General features: G+C 37.9%; 1 protein-coding gene across 3 annotated transcripts in view; it reads right to left on the bottom strand.

The window, feature by feature from the left end:
• Positions 1 to 485: 485 nt before the first annotated feature.
• Positions 486 to 18,628, bottom strand: part of LOC117563592 (tyrosine-protein kinase Btk29A) — a 49,089-nt gene continuing 30,946 nt past the window's right edge. The window contains exons 1-9 of one of the 3 annotated variants that reach the window (XM_034241979.2): positions 14,635 to 14,868; positions 3,878 to 4,095; positions 3,702 to 3,818; positions 3,557 to 3,637; positions 3,366 to 3,496; positions 2,918 to 3,046; positions 2,082 to 2,854; positions 1,882 to 2,015; positions 486 to 1,815 (exon numbers count right to left, since the gene is read on the bottom strand). In XM_034241979.2, the coding sequence (XP_034097870.1) occupies positions 1,717 to 1,815; positions 1,882 to 2,015; positions 2,082 to 2,854; positions 2,918 to 3,046; positions 3,366 to 3,496; positions 3,557 to 3,637; positions 3,702 to 3,818; positions 3,878 to 4,095; positions 14,635 to 14,776 (1,824 nt within the window). In that variant the 5' untranslated portion in view covers positions 14,777 to 14,868 and the 3' untranslated portion in view covers positions 486 to 1,716. Of the gene's footprint in view, positions 1,816 to 1,881; positions 2,016 to 2,081; positions 2,855 to 2,917; positions 3,047 to 3,365; positions 3,497 to 3,556; positions 3,638 to 3,701; positions 3,819 to 3,877; positions 4,096 to 6,659; positions 6,772 to 14,634; positions 14,869 to 18,628 lie in introns of those variants that run through there. The other 2 variants (XM_034241980.2, XM_034241978.2) reach the window with 2 other exon arrangements.

Below are 18,628 nucleotides of genomic sequence, written 5' to 3' on the forward strand. Positions count from 1 at the left end.
TATGTAAATAGTTTATACGAAATGCACTTACAAGCTAAACATCGTACATATATGTAAATGCGAGTCTTACATCGATTACTCGCAGAATTCAGTATCAAAAGTGTATCAAAATTTCATCATTGTTTGCTGTTTGATTTCTATTTGACTTTGCATTTGATTATTGGTGTTACACATTGTTGTTGTTCTATAGTTGGTATTTACTTATACACATTACACTTATAAGTCTTGTTTCAGTTGCATTCGGCATTTGGTTCTGTTCTGGTTCTAGTTCTTGTTTGAAGTTCTCTTCGGGTTCGGGTTTGTTTTGTTTCTTGGCTGGTTTTGTGTTTTTTACGCTCTGAAACCGAATTTTTGTGCGTGCAGTCTGGCCCATTGTATACTCTATTGTTGTGTGTGTGTGCGTGTGTGCGCTATGGGCGTGAGATTGTGTGCTGTGAAGCAATGAATATAAATATTATCAAATAAAAAGTTACAAAATAATCATATACATTTAGGTTTTTTGTTTATTTTGTTGATGTTTTCGTTTCTTATGCTGCGTTTTGTTTGTGGCTTATGCGAACGATAAAATTAATTAAGTAAAACTTTTCATAAAAATAGGTAAAATATATATACTATATGTTTGTATATATATATATATCAATATGTATATGCTTGCGTATATTATAATATATGTGTTGTTTATCGCGTTATCAATTAAAAACGGATGAATCCATTTAAAAGCATTTAAAGCATGCAAACTATATGGTGGATATATGCGTGTATACATATAAATACGTATGTAAATATATGCATATACTCGTATCTCAGGCAAAAAAATAAACGATCAATACAAAGGAGTTATTAATTGGGCGAAAAAATAGAGATTAAACAATAAATCACAAAACTTAAACTAAGCAAGTAAAATTCTAGGCTAATAAAAATTGTGGCTGATCTTCATTAGCGATTCACTTTTCACTTTCCACGTTCGACTTTCGACTTCGGCTCGAGCTTACATTTATAATTTACGCTTAATCAGTTTGCTTAATTATACAAAATTACTTTGCTTGAATGTTGTTTGCGCGGTTGTTTGCAAGTATGTAATGTATCTTTTCACTTAAAAGAAGCACAATTATAATATGAATTTCTGCATAGTATCATCATAATAGTATCGTATCATCATAATCATCATCTTCATTCATCGTTCATTATGAAATGTATCAAAAATTTGACTATTAACTACAGTTTACTATACTCCATATATGTATATAGTGGTTTTTCTGTTGTTGTTTGTTATTGTTAATATATGACATACAAATATATATATATATCTATATATATATATATGCATATATCGAAGTGTATATTTCTAATTATACAATTATAAACATAATGATATCATTTGCTCAGCTTTAGCTCTATTATAAATAATTCAGTATGCCATTAAAGTGAATAATAATCATAATCGTAAACTCTGAACTACAATTTCCGTTCATATACATATTACAAATCTATGTACTCGATCCAGACACACGCTTCTCAATAACTTAGTTTAATGCCATCCATTATCTTCGTCTGTATATCCATCATTAACTTTAGCTCTTTACTTAATATTATTATGTGTTTTTTTCTTTTGTATTTCTTTCTGTTTGTTTTTTAATGGGGTTTATGTTTTATGTTTTTATGCTGTGTTTGCTAATCAGTGCGTGATCCAGACGATCCGTTTGCTCCATGATCCGCTTAGTCGGTCAGCGTTTGGGCCACAAGTGCCAGCTGCTCTTTGAGCACCCGAAACGAGGGACGCTCCTCGGGCCCATGCGACCAGCACTTCTTCATGACCTATCAAAAAGAGTAAGAGATTGCTTTAGATTTCATCATATTAAATGGGTTTTACTTAGGTCTTACATCGTATATCTCCTTGGCACACGACTTTGGTTTCTCTAGTATAATGCCGCGTTGCACACGCTCGACGACTTCGGTGTTCTTTAGACGGCCATAGGGCATTTTGCCACAGGTGAAGATCTCCCACATGAGCACGCCTAGAATGCAGCGAATAGATACATTAGCAATTGATGGATATACTTAAGTTATATAGGGAAGCTTACCGTAAGCCCAAACATCACTCTTGGAGGAGAACCGTGTGTAGTTGAGCACCTCGGGTGGTGCCCATTTGATGGGGAACTTCGTGCCGCCAGAGCTTGTGTATTGATCGTCGAGCACATAACGCGCCAAACCAAAGTCGGCCACTTTGACGACATTCTCGGAGCCAACGAGGCAATTGCGGGCCGCCAGATCGCGATGAATGTAGTTGTGCCGCTCCAGATAGGCCATGCCCTTGCTCACCTGTATGCACATGTCCAGAAGCAAGCCCATGTTGCCAATGAGCGTGTTCTCGTGCCGGCGCAAATAGTTGAGCAGCGAGCCATGCTTCATGTATTCGGTGACAATGTAGATGGGACGATGCTTGGAGCAAACGCCATAGAGCTGCACTAGATTTGGATGCTGCAATTTGGTCATGACCTTGGCCTCCTCAATGAAATCATCCTCGGACATGGTGCCCTCCTTCATCATCTTGACTGCGGTATCGATGGAGCCGCGCCATTTGCCCCGACGCACAACACCAAATTGCCCCGAGCCCAGCTCCTCCATCAGCATCAGTTCCATGGGATGGATTTCCCATTTGTCGTGGGACAAGCCCGCTGTTGGTGGCACAGGACGATCGCATGGTGATGACTTCAAGCGGCACGCCAGTCCGCCCGAATTATGGCGATGATAGTTAATCAGATCCGGTATGGTTTCGCAGCAATGCTTCTCGCTCAGATAATACTCGCCGCGGGCGTTCTGTTTGATGTGATAGTGCTTCACATGCGACTGGGGACTGTTTGGAGAAGGAAAGAAATAGTTTAGAGAGGGAAAAACTTTGAATGATTGTATAACTTACACTTTGGTATGCAGCGAGAGTGTGTAGAGACCCTTGGTCGATGACTTGCGCACCACAAAGCAGCCCTCCTTGTCGCCCTGCTTCAGCAAGGACTCGGCGCGTTGTCGCGACATATCGCCGACGTACCATCTAGAAAAGAAAAAGAGAAAAAATTTTATTTAAATACGATTTCAAGTAGCTGCATAATTAAAACTATAGCTAACTTTAATTTTGATTACAAAAATTTAACTCTAATCATTCTCATAATCAAAAATCAAATGCTTTCGTTTATTGCTAGAAAAGTCAAATTTAAAGGACCAATTTTTCTATTTTCTTATTACTAGAAAAATCTAACTAAAAGTACAATTTTTTCTAATTTCTTTTGATTATTCCTTTAACTCTTATTTAACATCTAGAATTATGAATTTAGCTTGTATTTAAAAGGCATTTAGTATTCACAAATACTCACTCATAACGTTCCAGGCCCAGCAGCGCTTTAGGCTTGACATAATTACTGGGTATATAGCCGACATTGCCGACTGCATCCTTCACCTTCCACCAATGCTCCTGTGAGTCGTCAATGACTTCATACTCAGCATTCTAAAAGGGATTACAAATTTAGTAAACATTACAATTCCTCTATAGATGTTCTCTTCTCACCTTTTCCAGAGATAAATCGCCGCCTTCGATGGCCTTGAAAGGATAAAGCGCCACTACCAGCTTGACAAAGTGCGAGTTGTCCTGAAATAGCAAAACAGTTTCAATTAAATATCCTTACTTTTAATAGGTATATGCTCCAACTTACTTTGGCTTTGGAGTTGGGCGTGCCAGGTGTTGGAATTCCCCCAGGCATGTTGGCATCCAATAGAGAGCCGTTGCCGTTGAGTAAAGTGGGTGACTGCTTGAACGTCGTGAGCGAGGACTACAAGAATATCACTTCGATTAGCTAAGGAAATGGAATAATGGGAAGTCGGGACTCACCTGTGGCTGCAGCGATGTGGGTGTGCAACTGCCGCCGCCTCCTACGCCGTTGGGGCTGCCTAAGCCTCCTCCTCCGCCGCCAACTCCGATACCACTGCCGCTGCCACCGCCTCCTAGGCTGCCGGAGCTGTTGTGCTGTAAACTGAATTGACTGTTGGTCGTCGAGTTGTTCGGGCTGATGCTGCGTGTCGAATTCTGGGCTGGAGAACTGCCGTTGCCTGCAAAAACACCGAAACGCCGGAAACAGGAAACGTTAGCAATATGTTTAAAACTCTTTTTTATTTTTATATGTATTTCTAGTTTTATAATATGTTTATATTATGTTGTTTTTAATTACAACAATTTGGTGGGGCAAGTTCGTTGCCTAAGTCTTTCGTTTTATACCGCACAAATTTGACTCGACTTACTACAAGGTGACTTTGTACCCATCGCCTCAAAATTAGAGGTATAGGCATACAGGGTATTAGTGCGATAAAACAGACAAGCTGCTGCACACGCTCGTAATTAGCCCAAAACAAAGTATCGAAAATCGCCTTAAAACAAAAAACCAACGTAACCAAGTCGCTGCGCGATTCTTGTCAAGGTTAATTACTGCAATTCGACACTGAAACGTTAATGGACCCAATGGATTCAAGGCGGCCGCCCACAGTGGTAGCCAAGCTATTGAGGTGGTCAAAGAAGCAACGAAGGGTAGGGGAGGGGAGAGGAGGCTAAGATAGGTAAATGGCAAGCTGACAAGCTGATGATGACTTTATCCGTTGATCAGCTCTCGCCTGGTCTGTCAATATTTCACAGCTATGCAAATCAATTCACAAAAAAATAAAACAAAACAAAACAAAACCAAAACGCAGCTGAACTCCAAATGTAACCCCAATTAAGTTCGACTCTTGTGGGACGACTTATGCAACAATTACACACACTGACTGACTGGCTGACTGAGAGAGAGAGAAAGAGAAACATTTGTGGCGATGAGTAAGCAGCGTTAGCATTTTCAAGTACTCACTTTTGGTGTTTTTTTGTTTTTTTGGTGGGTGCTTCAATGTGCTTCGAGTGCTCGAGTAGGCGCCACTTGAAGCCGCTCGAGTTCTCCGAATCGAAGCAAAGGCACAAAAAAGTTAAAGCAAAAGTGAAGGTTAATCGAAATCAGCAAAGCGAAAGTGACTGCAAGACGATTTCCCAAGCCGTAGCAACAGTCGCTTCTCACACACAAATGTTTCAAATTACTTATATATTAATATAAGTATTGTATTTCGCTTTGCCCTGCAGACTGACAAAAAATACAGAAATGGGGAAAACTTTCAATTGATAATAAACCAATTTTCAATTATCAAAATGCGGGCCCGCATTTTTCATGTGAAAACTTTACTATTCCTTTGCACACCCGCCCACTCTTTGACTCTATTCGCCATCTATCTATCTGTCTGCCCGCATCTGCTCCCGCGGGTTGCAAGCAAACAACGAGCAAAACGTGCCGCGCAAAGAGGCGACACCAGCGCAAAGTTAGAGCCTGCAGGCAGAAAAGAAAATGGGAAAAAAATGTGAACAGCAAGCAACAACATAATAGAAAGTTTTTCTTTCTTGGCACACTTGGCTTTTGCCGGCGTCGTCGTCGTCGCAGACGTGTAGCTTTTGTTATGCCATTTTACATGCAAATGAAAAACGCTGGCAGCATTTTCATTGTTTGCCCATGTTGTCTGATGTTGCAAACTAAAGCTATGTGCATGAATGAGGCAAAAGAAGCAGAGAGTCTTCTCAATTTTAAACACCTCTTCATACAGGATTGTAAACTTCGTTATGGCCTCGGCGAAAGAAAGCTTTTCTTCAAGCTTTCTTTTTTTTGTCGTTGTCTTTCATAATTTTCCATCTTGGCAAATTGGCTCAAAACGGAAGCAATACTTTTTCTACACACTCACATAGACTATATAAATAAAATTGCTTATGATTGGCAGCAAACGGGGGGCGTGGCTGCAGTCATATGCACACATTTCAGCCCGCCGGACAAATTGTCATTATCTTGTGGTCCGCATCGTGTTTATGGCCAATTGTGTAATTTTCTGTGCATTTTTCTTGCACTTTTTTTCGTTTTCGTATTTGTAGTGGCGCGGCAAATTGTTGTTATGCAAATTTGTCAGTTGCTGCCGCAGTTGCTGTTGCTGTTGCAGTTGTTGTTGCAGCTGCCAGACCTTGTAAAGATATCAAGTAGTTGCCAGACTTTCAAACACGTGTTCCACAGTTCTTGCGGCAGGTGAAACTCTGACGTGACTCACAAGAAACGCCCACAAAAAAAAAATAGAAAACATAGCCAAAGAATAATTTGCTCTATAAAACAAGTTTAGCGGCATTTGTTAAACCCAAAAGGGAATACAAGAATTTCATGACCTGTTGTAGACAAAATATACTTATTTATAGTTTACCAAGAAGGGTGTAATAACATAGTAGAAATATCTGAAACTTTGATTGCCTTAAAAGTTTAAAGTCTATTCAAACTATAACTTAAAGTTAAGATAACAACGCTTGTACTTTAACTTTTATTCCTTTTTTAGTTTCGAAAGTTGTAGAACAAATTTAATTTAGAATCCTGGCTTATAAATTTATTTAGAAAACAGTTGCACATGTAATTGTCATTCCACTACTTCAATTTGCTGATTACCGGGTAGCTAACAGTCGAATACTCTCTTGACTAGCTTTTTAACTTGTCCAACTTTATTTTTGGCTAGTTTTGACTCATCATCGGCCAACACAAAGTGGCTTGTAGTTGTTTTGTAGTTTGCATTTGTCTTACCCAGCTTCAGTGCCGATAGAAGCATCATCTCTATTGCCTGCTAGCTTCCTTGAGTTGTGGACACGCTCAAGATCCCCAAAGCAGATATCGAGTGGATGCCACTTTTCACACAAAGAGAAAAACGGAGCTGCGACTTGTGATTATAAATTTTTGCAATATTTGTGTCAATTCACTTTCACATAAATCACTTGTTCAGTTGTTATTTGTTGCTATTGTTGTTGATGTTGATGTTGTGGTTGTTGCATTTGCTTTGACTACAATTTGAAGTTGTTGTCAAACTGGTTTCATGGCTGCTTCCTTTTTGCAATTTTGTTGTCGTAGTCGTTGCTTATATTGTTGTTGTAGTTGTGGCTGCTCGTCGTCGTCGTCGTTGTTGTTGTTGTTGGTGGTGGTGGTGTTACTGGCATTTCCATGCTACTTGGCCTGACCTTTAGTTGTTTCGACGATCTAAGCAACTCTGCGACTGGCTTTTACCGTTAACCGCGTTCGCCGTTTGGCCCCCAATTGCTTCCTGGCAATATGCAAAGCCCCCAATTTATCGAGTATCGTGTACGATATCGATAACTGGACGCCACATTCACTTTCAATTCTATGTCATTTGCCTGGTGCAGTTGCTGCTTCTTCTTCTCAAGTTGGCTTTCACGCAATGCGAGCGGCAGCCATTTTGAAAACAATTTTCATGACAAGACGGAAAGTTTTTTATTTGCACTTCACTGATTTACAACGCACAACATCTAAAACAACAACACTACTTTTTTCGTTAACTATAATAAACGCTGTCAGCTCGTTAATAATATTATTGAAATAATCATTTAATTATGTATTTAATTTTCGTTGTGGGGATTTTCAAAATATTTCTTTAGCGCTCTTCGCGAACTGTTTCAGTAAATGTTTAAAAGCCAACTGACAAAACGGCAAATGAAATTTTTCGCTAGCCAACAATAAGAGTAACAACAGCAGCAGCAGCAGCAGCAGAGGCAACAACAGCAGCCGAAGGTGAGCGACGACGACGTCGACGACGCTGGCAAGTGTAGAGCGAACAACGAGGCGAACGCATGAATGGCAAAACGCTGAGAAAATAACAACAACAGAAAACCAACAGAGGCAATAAACATAAAGTAAAACTTAATTGTAGCAGCAACAGCAACTACAACAACTTTAACAACAGCAGCAGCTCAGTGCAAGTGGCGACGGCAGCGACGTTGGTGGCGAGCGAAAAGAGAAGAGCAAAGCTTAAAGCACCGAGGCCTCCGGAGAACCGCACCGAAGTATGTAACAAGCAGCAGCGGCAACAGCAACAAACAATAACTAAGAAAGCCACAGTGGAGAGAATGCTCAACGTAGAGATACCCGCTACTAAATTTTTATAAATCATCAACTGCAACTTCATTTTTGTCTAATAAGAGAATTCAGTCCTTAGAGCTATAATACTAATGAGAAAAGTTTACTATTCAAAACACGAATTTATTTACAATGTCTTCTTCGATTACCATTTATTAAACTACCCTTTTACTTGTTGGGTGGCGAGTATAACAATCAGCTACAGAAGCCGCCAAGCGAAACGATGAAGACAACGCGATGGCTTGATGGCTTGACTTGGGCAAGACAGAGGCACAGATCAAGACTTCTGCCCATTGGGCATGTATGTATATATGTGTGTGTGTGTGCGCGTGCATGACAGTGTATGTGGGGGCAATTGTAACTGTATTTTGTTGTTGGGGCCAAAAGGCAACTGACAGTAAGCAACAGCAAAGTTCCAAGTTCCAACAATTACATCAACACAACACAGCGCTTGGAAACGCTTATTCATTAGACAACTCCAACTCTCTGTGCAAAGCAAAGAAAAAAAACCCCAATAAGAAACACTTGTATAATACGCAAACGTAAACGCAGAAAAAAAAAGCAAAACTCCAAAGTGGCTGGCGCACAAGAAAAAGCCGCAAAAACTTAAATAAAAAGAAAACAACAAAATGCGTGGACTTTTTGTGTGCAAACTTTTGTACTGTTTTCTGCGCACTTCGATGAAGCAACAGGTAATGCAAGCAAAAAGAAGAAAAAAATAACAACAGACATACTTGACAAGTTGCGAAGAGAGCAACTGAGTTGCAAGAGAGGGAGAGCAAATTTAAGAGAGTGAGAGCTAGCAAGTAGCAAGATAAAATAAAATATAAATAAGCCGTTTTTAAAGGCAAATTAAAATAAATGCAGCTTATTACATATAAATGGAAAATATTTAATATGTAATAAACAGGCTTGTTGTTAATAACTTTTAAATGTTGATTAAATTTGAAAGTCACTCGTAATTGAGCAGTCACTTTTTGCTTTTTAAATGCGCCGCCTAAAAGTAGGCAACATAAATTTCAGACCGGCATTGAAGCTCATTTTGCAGAGCGCGGCCAAGGCAAAGCTCACTTTGCTCTCAGCTGCTGCAGCTGAAACAAGTTAAAGATCCATAAAAAAATACTCGCTAATTTGCTTTGCCACAAAACGCGTACCATCTCTATGATGATGCCGCGTGCAAGTGCAATTTAATTGCAAATTTGAAATGGGCTGCAGCAGCAAGACATAAAGCAGGAAATAATTGAATGCTGCCTCCTTTCAATTGCGATTAATGACTTGTTGTGCAATCGAAATTCGGGACGCTTTAAATGAGCCACTTGACGTACCTCTTCTTAGCCGAGATAAAACAGAGATAATCCAAGTTACAAATGGCGAAGTAAAAGATGAACAAAATTAAGGTTAAATGTTTACATCCGAAGCTCATAAAAAGCGTGTGAAAAATGTTGTCAACTAATTTGCAATTTGCATGAAAAAGAAAACTTGAAAACTACTACAACAACAGCAAGAAAATAATTACAATAAATTTAAAAAAAATGTGCAGCGCACAAACACAACAACAAGAAAAAACAATCAGACAGGAAACAGCAAAACAAAACAAAACAATTTTTAATCGTTATTATTGCAGCTGTTGTTGTTATTGTGGTTGTTGTTGTAACATTTTTATGCAAATGTAGGTTAATAACATTTGAACGCATGCGCGACGCGCATATAAAATAGCAACAACATCAACCAACAACAACTACAATGGCAATCACACAAATCAACAATAATAACAACAACAACAACATTGATGAATGCGTAATAAACATTTTGACTTTTAATTAGATTCGAGTGCGCAAAATCTATGCAAATTGGCCATATAAAATACCTGTTGCTTTCAACGCAACGATCAAATATACCCTGTGAATACATCTTTTGCACTCACAAATTATATGCACTGCAAGTTTATTATGTAGTTGGGTGTAGTGCAGGGTATTTAAACGCAAATTACAAGTCGCCCAAGTGCTGTGGGCGTTTCGCCTTGCTGTTGATTGAGTTTGATTAATTGGCCAAACAGCAATTTGTCGACTGATTACTCACAGTTATAGCCAGAACAGAACAGAACAGAGCGCAACAACGCAACACAACGTGGCATGCATCCAAAGTATGCAGCAAACATTTCGAAACTCAATTTATGCAAGACGGAAGTGAAATTCCAACTAGAAGCTAGGAAGCGCTAGATAAACTTACAGATAATGGAAAGAGAGAGACGAAGTGAGGGAGAGAGAGAGAGAGAGAGGAATAAAGAGTATCTAGTTAACTGATCTGTTTAATGTCAGCCGCAAGCGGCAATTGACTAAGTGGTTAAATAGATAGCTTACACCAACATTTTAAATTCTAATTGACGACTTGTGATAACCAACGATGCCATCATCATAATTTCATGGTGTTAAATAGATGGGTTTTGTAGCAAGATTCTCGTGTAGATTTTAATGGATACATTGCGATCACCTTGATTCAAAATTTGCATTAATTTATGCAATGTTTTTTGCATTTTTAAATTTAGAACTGAAATAACGCTTGCAATTCCAATGAAATAAGTAAATATACAATTAAATAAATTTTAATTAAAAGTGCAAAATTTGAAATTTCGAACTTAAACAAACGATTCTCTGCTAATTATTGAGTAAAGTGAATGAAAAATGGGTCATGTAAATTATTCACTTCAAGGAAATCCCATCGAATTAGCAGAACATATGAATTAACCCGTTTAAAGGGAATGATATAGGGTAATTTATCAACACCACATGGAATACTTAATTATAGCATCTACGTCAGTGTAAACTAAGCAAATACCAAGAAAGCAAAAGTATAATCCCATTTAGAAACACAAAAAAAATCACAAACAAACTTGTTTTAAGTATGACAATTTCATGCAACTGTTTTCAAGTCAATAGTCAAAACAATCGATTGTATTAAAACCTATTTTTCAAATGAATTCGACTTTTACTTCGAAAATCCCATAGAAACAATCTTCAAGGGTATTTTTGATGCATCAGCAAAGCGCAGAGATAATTAAACTTTCTTGTTTTTTCGATTTTCGTTTTTTAATTACGTTGTGCGTCTCAAGCTTTGCCTGCAAAGCATTTCTTAAACTATTTTCAACGTTTCGGCTTTTCACCGCATTTCAGCAATTTCCACACTCATTTTCTCTCCCGCCCCTCCTCCCCCTTCAAAGATTTCCTTTGCAAGCATCTTTTGCTATGATTTATGTATGTATGTTATTTTGTGTTTTTTTTTTTTTTTTGTAAACTTTGCACCCCCTTGGCGATTGTTGTGGCCAATTAACGCAACATAAAAAAAACACCAAATAGCAACAGCAACAACAATAAAAGTAATAAAACTAATTTGCATATGAAAAATGACAACAACAACGAACAAAAGGCGGGCAGACTAAAACAAAAAAGCAGCTGCTTGAAATATTTTTTTTTTGTATTCTGTTGCTTTTATTGTTGTTTTAGTCGAGTGAATGTCGATGATGATGACGCTGTCGACGACGCCGTGGATTTTTATGCATTTATAATGAAACCATTTAAAAGACAACAACAACACTTAAATACCGCCTGCAACTTTGGCAGATCGAAGAGCAGAAGAAAAAAAAGTCGCTTTAAGACTTATTGTTGTAAAAGTATTGGCAGAGTTGATAAGCAACTTTTGTTGCTGCTGCGTTGACCTTGTGCGTTCTAGCTGCTGGCTGGCTGCGCATCAGTTTTGCTTAAAAGTTGTTTATATTTATTTATATTTGGTTTTTTTGTGAAATAAATTTTCCCCCATTTTTCAGGCTGTCAATAATTTGTTTTTTTTTTTATAGTTTTTTTGGTGTTGAACTTGTTTTCATGGTCCACGCCCTCTCTTCCTTCAGTTTTATGCAAAATCATTTTCGCTGTGGCGACAAATGGAAATGCAAACCGGATATTCCAGACCTCGACAGAGAGACAGAGATACAAGCACACTAAACGATCTCTCGAGCAAGACACGTACCATAAACGACGTGTGCAGACACGCACAGAATGGCATTACACAAAAAAAATACTGAATCTTAATAAAGCAAGCTGAGCTGAGCTGAGCTTAAGAGGCGAGCGCAAAACAGTTTTACATGCATTTCTATCTTAATGCTTCAGCTCAGCTGTTTCTATCAAGTTGCCAAGCTGCGAACGTGCTGCAGATCGTGTGTTGTCTGGTTTGTCTCTCTCTCTCTCTCTCTTTCTTTTTCGTTATCTCTGAGTCTCTCTTTCTTGCTATGAAGGCTGAGAATTTCAAGTGGGTAACTCCCCGGCTGTCGGGTAAAAATAAAAAACAAAACTGTCAACTGTCGACTGTTAAATGTAAACCGTTGACGTTTTTATCGCACTCGAATTGCCAATTTTCCCCTGCACAGCGGCGACTCATAAAACGAGTAACAAATGTGTCAAAAATTTTATTTGCATTGCGGCACGACTGGCAACGTTTGTGACGTCACTAGCGACATGTGATTGACTGGCTGTTCGACATGTATCGTTATGGATAGACAGTGGCTGTTAAGAATGCGCGATGGTGACGTATATTTTTGGTGATAGTTTTGGTATTTAAATAAAATACTTATTGTGACTCTTCTTCTTTATAAATAGCTAGACACACGTTAAATTGAATAACAAAAATTTAAGTTCTAAACTGTTAAAAACGATTTCAAAATATTGAAAAATCCCTTTCACAAAATAAAAGAAAAAATATTGAAAGATGTTAATTGATAGCTAATAAACATATTAATGTGTACATTCTGAATTATTTGCATAACATTTGGATAGCAAACTTGGAAGTTATTTAAAAAACAATTTTATATGCAATTTCACGACTATAACATTTATAACTTTTTGTTATTTTGTATTTTTTTTTTTAAATTTCAACTTTTCAAATAATATCTAAATATATTGTATGCAATTGCCTCATTATTTAATTTATTTTTTCCTTCATTTAAACTGCAAAACTGATATGCCCTTTGCCTAGCCTAATTTGGTATTTTTGCTGGGTATCTAGAGGCAAAATTGCTTGGGCCCGCTGATCAATTGCTTGGCCAACTTTAAAGCGGCCGCAGCAACAACAACAACAACTTCAATTACAAATTACAACAACATCAACAAAACGCAGCAGCAGCTGAAGCTGTAGCAGCAACTTTGTTGGCCCCATAGTCAAGTGGCTGTTTGACCGTTTGGCTCGAATTGCAAATGCAAATTGCGAATTTTTGTGGTCATTGTTAAGTAAAGGCCATAAATAGGCGCTCAGCCACAAAACAATGTCAGTTAACAACAAAGCAATAATTTTATTGTCAACTCAACATTTGCATGCCTCTCTCTCTCTCTCTCTCTCCCTCTATCTATCTCTAAAGACGACAGACAACTAAAGCTGCAGAGTTTAACTCCACAGATACAGATACAGAAACTCACATGCCCTTTGGGGCAGGTTTCAATCTTCTTCTTGTTGGCTGTAATTGCCATAACGTGAACGTTGTACAAGATGCGCATAAGCGATTACTTGAATTACAATCAGAATCGCAAACTGAAATCTTTGCAGTGTCTGACGTTTTATTAATGCATTTACATACAAATATATATATATGTATATGCATATGTGTACCACGCCCACTTTATGTGATTTCCTCATTGGCACGCTTGGCACTTTCAGTTTCACTGAGTTTGCGTTTCTCTCTCTCTGCTGGCCGACTGCTAATTCATTTCAATTATGCAATTGCCGCATCTGCTGTCTGCATCTGCGTTTTGTCTCCCCATCATCGTCATCATCATCATCATCATCATCATCATTGCAATCATCATTATGTTCAGAGTAGCTGCTGCTGCTGTTGCTTTTGTTTGTCATATGGCGATCCGATCATCTAATAACCGCCTGCCATCATTGCCAGCTTCTTCAGCCTTATAATCATTATAATTGCGAGGCGTGGAGCCGACTTCTTTATACAGAGAACTCTTCTCTGTCTCTCTCTCTCTCTTTCTCTTTCTTACTCTCCATCTTTGACTGGCTCTTAATGTGTGGTTGGCATTGCAGATTGTCGCTAAATGCAACTCGACTGGCCTTGTCATCATCAGCAACAGCGACGCCTTCATATATTTTAAGTTATTTGCAACATAACACTAAAATCGTTTTTCATATATTATTGACATTAATTTTGTAATGATTTTAATACTAATGTTGAGGCTATAGAATTTTCAAATTAGCTAAGCAACGAAATTTTAAATACAATCATATTTCAGATATAAAATATGTGTTCGCTAATTACAACAATTTTACAAAAAACACAATAAATGGACACAATTGTAAATTCAGTTTAAAAATTATTTGATAACTCTTAAAGTAAAATAAATGATATAACCCATCTTAAGTTTGTTTTATAAAGTATTCCTCTAGTTAACTTCAGTTTAGAAATTGTTTGGTATCTTTTCTTTTAAATAAACAAACAATAAGTAAAATAAATGATATAACCCATCCTAAGTTTTCTTTTTAAGTACTCCTCCAGTTAACCGTTTAATTTCAAAGAAATGTGCTAGCTTCATTTGGAGTTAGGAATTTCTTAGGCTACGTTTACGGTGTCTTATAGATGCATTACCTTCTTTGGCCTTGGAACTGGTCAGGCTATGGCCAATGTGATTCCAAAAGTTGAGGCGACAGCCAAACACTTTCATCTCCTTGACACGCTCCTTCATGTTGCCAATGACGCTCGTTTCGGCGAGACTCACGCAGGGAATCATCACAGAAAGCAGAGAGATCAGCAGCGTCAACAGCTACGAAAATCGCACGCGTTTTTCTCTCTTTTCTTTTATATTATTTATTTTTTGTATCGCGTCTCAATAATTATTATGCAAAATCTACTGAGATCAGCGCAAAACATCAAACATAAAAAAAATAATAGAGAAACAATGAAAATTAACAATGTGTTTTGTGCGAATTTAATTTGTGGCAATCACAAATCATTCGACGCGAGTTGCTTCACTTTTGTATTTTGTAACTTGTGATTGACAGTGTCGCGCACACACACACACACACTTAACACACACACTTTTGCACTTGAACTTACACACATTTGGATTTGTTTGTGGCTATTTTGGCGGCTTTTCAAGTGCTCGTCCAACGCTCGCGGAAGCGTTATTGGCCATTTTTTCTTGGCCAATTGAGAGGCGAAACAACAACAGCTTTTATTGTTATTGTTTTTGTAGTTATTGCACGCTTTAATTGCCAAAAAAAAAAGAAATAATAAAAAAATTGCAAGTTATGCGCAATGTTTCAACAATCAATCAAAATCCGCGAAATAAAATCCCCAAAAATAACGTAGGCGAATAAATTACGACCAGAAGATACCCTGCAACTTTCTCTAATATTCATAAAGAAAGGCGATTATGCAACTTCTTGAATAATTCAATATTTAAAGTAAGTAATGTTTAGAACCATCTAAAAATAATCAACCTGATACATTGAAAATGCAAATTCGAAATAAACAACTCTATTCAACTATTCTGCAAACACTTTTATCAGCATAGAGCATCAGAGAACAGACGAGAACAGAATTTGAATTCGCAATAGGACAATAAATCAATCAGCATTGAAATCAGCTGCTGCTATTGCAATTTTTGCTGGATTTTGATTTATGTTAAGCAGTAAACGTGAAACGTGCTTTGTTTGCATTGCTAATCAGTATATTCGAAATTCCATTGTAGTTGTATTTTTGATGTCAAGCACCGCAGCAAAAAGAGATTCTGCAAAGAACCAAATCACGACAAAAAACAAAAAAATCAAAGACTAATTGCGTCATGAAGATTCGCCAACAAAAGAAGTTCAAATAGAAATAAAAGACAAGAAACCAAACCTGCTGCAAAATGCGCATTAAGCACAACTACAGAATAAATAATAAATAATCACGCAAAAATACACGTAATGACAATAAATGAGGTTAGTTTTGCCACTGCACAGCTAACGATAATGATCATGGATATAAAGATCAATGAACAATGTTGCAGAGGCTGAAACAACGGTTGAGGTTGCCCCTAAAAAAATAATAAAAACAAAAAACAATCTATCGACAAGACTGCTGATCGATTTTAGCTTCAGATTTGATAAATTGCCTCGAGTTTATTAATTTGCGGTAAATGTGGAAGACCTTCCTCGCTAACATTAAAAAGATTCATCATTAATTCGTAAAACTTTTCGTTTATGGATTTTCATTCGTAACCAGAACACTTTTCATTTTCGTACAATTTATCTCTTGGCATTGTGTAATTTGTGCAAAGAGTTTCAATTAACGTCAGAGATCATGATCGCGTTCGTCGTCGTGTTGATCGCGATAATGATCATGCTGTTGCTGAGATGACGAGACAAGAAACCTTGAGCGGCTCAACGCGCCCAGCAAACACATCCGACTAGAAAACATAATAATATCAACGAATACGAGTATCTCCGTATCTGTATCTGAGAGACTATTTGTCCAAGTATCTGTATCTTTAGCTATGCTCTGCCGTAGGCGCACAGTTCAATGAGCTGACAGCTGGACTTAAGTTAGCCAGCTGAGTTGTTGTTGTTGTTGTTGCTGTTGCTGCATAATTAACATCAATTTTGGCTTGTTGTTGCTCCCTTTGTACACGTTATAAATCAAAACTCAATCAAGCAAACAACGAAATATCTAATGAACTTCCCCCCTAAAAAAATCGATTCTCGATAAGAGAACCTCCGAAAAAAAAAGCAAACAGTAAATTGCAAAGTTGTTTTTTGTTAGATTTACAACTGACGTAAATGTGGGCGTAGTTCAAAGTTAAAAACGTACAAAAAACATAAGCGCTACATTTTGCTATTATCTCTAATTGAAAATTTAATTTAAAATTCAATTATTTCGAGTCTCAAAATACACAAAACAATATTCCTAATTGTGGGGAAGTTTATTTATACGTATAAATTTTTTTTGCGCGCGAATTTAACTAGAAGTTTTAACTCGTTTTAGTTAATAAAGTCGGGCCTTCACTTTTCATAAAGCGAACAAAAAAACAACAGTTAATCACAGTAAGATCTAAATTTATGACCCAAAAAAAGGAGAAAAATAAAAACTTTCAATTATAAAGTCTAGTGAAATTTGCAAGTAAAATTCCCCCATAGAGCTGCTGCTGGCAGATTAAAGAGTTAACGAGCTTAAAGCTTGCCAAGACAAGAAGAGTTAGCGATACGTTAGATATTGAACTTGTTTTGACCTTCTCTCTCTCTTTCGCTCTGTGGGCGAAGAAAGCGCACGAATGCGTGTGAATGCAAATTTCAAAGGGTGGAGACGAAGAGAAAGGGGCGTGGTCACGGCAGTGGCGAAAGAAAGCAACCGTTTTGACCTGATTCGAATGGCCGGCAATAACACAAAAGCTGTAAATTAAAAGACGACAACAACATGAGAAACGTGCACAAAGCAAATCCGCAAAGCTCCCAAAAATACAAAGCACAACACAAAATCATAATAATAATAATCGCGTATCATAAAAATTTAAGACGGTCAAGCGTTGCGACTTTCAAAGCTGATCATTGAGGGCAGCAAAAAAACAAAAAAAGGGAGTAGAAGAAGTAAGTGAAGATTCTTTTGAGTTGTTTCGGTTTGGCCGCTTTCGCTTGTCATCCAAATGAAATGGGCACGTAGCTGACCTTGACCCATCGCTCTGGTCAATAAATATCCAATTTTTACAGCAACCACTCGTGTTTCGCCTTTTTCCTTGTTCCGCCCTCCTTCAATCATTTGGCTGGCTGCCTTTTTGCGCACGTCGCAGTTAATTTTCTTTGGGTAAATTGCTAACGGTACACAAGTTGCAAAGCTTTTGCCAGAGATCAAGATTGGGTAAGAGAGAAAGAGTAAAAGAGCAAGAGAGAGAGAATGTAATGTAAGCTTAAGAAACTTGTTTGGGCGATTTGTTGTTGTTTTGCATGGGCAGCAACCTTCGGCTAAAGATGCAGAAACGAGCCAAGATGAAGTAGAGAACACGCGAGAAGGAGAGAGAGAGACAGAGACAAAGACAGAGAGCGGAGGTAAAAAGAAACCACAATAATAAAAACAACAAAAACGAGTAAATAACATTTTTATTGCCGTACCAACGAAATAACCGTTAGCTGAAGGATCCACAGACCAAACCAAGAGCGAGTGAGACAGACAGACTAGTAAAGCAGAGAGGGAGAGAAGGTTTGTGTGTGTGTCTGCTGGTGCATTATAAATTAGCCATGCCCAACAACCATAGTTGCAGTGGTTTGGCCTGTTTGGTCTGCCCGACTGCCGCCTGTCGATTTTCCGCTGCTCAGGTGAAAATCTTTTTCCTCAAAAGGTGCATAATTAACACACAAATGCCACACTCCGCACTCTCTTTCTCCCTCCCTCCCTCCCTCTCTCTCTCTCTCTCTCTCTCTCTCTCTCTCTTGCGGTGTGTCTCTAATGGAAAAATACCTGCAATATGCCACACACAAACATTTTGTAGGTACGTTCGATCCTAACTACTCCCTAACTATCCCAATTACCCAAAGAAAATCATCGTTTGCTGCCCACTGTTTGTTCATTTGGATTTTATGATCTTTTAGAGATGCCAATCGAATTTACT

The sequence above is a fragment of the Drosophila albomicans genome, chromosome 2L (assembly GCF_009650485.2).
Source record: "Drosophila albomicans strain 15112-1751.03 chromosome 2L, ASM965048v2, whole genome shotgun sequence".
Classification (NCBI taxonomy): domain Eukaryota; kingdom Metazoa; phylum Arthropoda; class Insecta; order Diptera; family Drosophilidae; genus Drosophila; species Drosophila albomicans.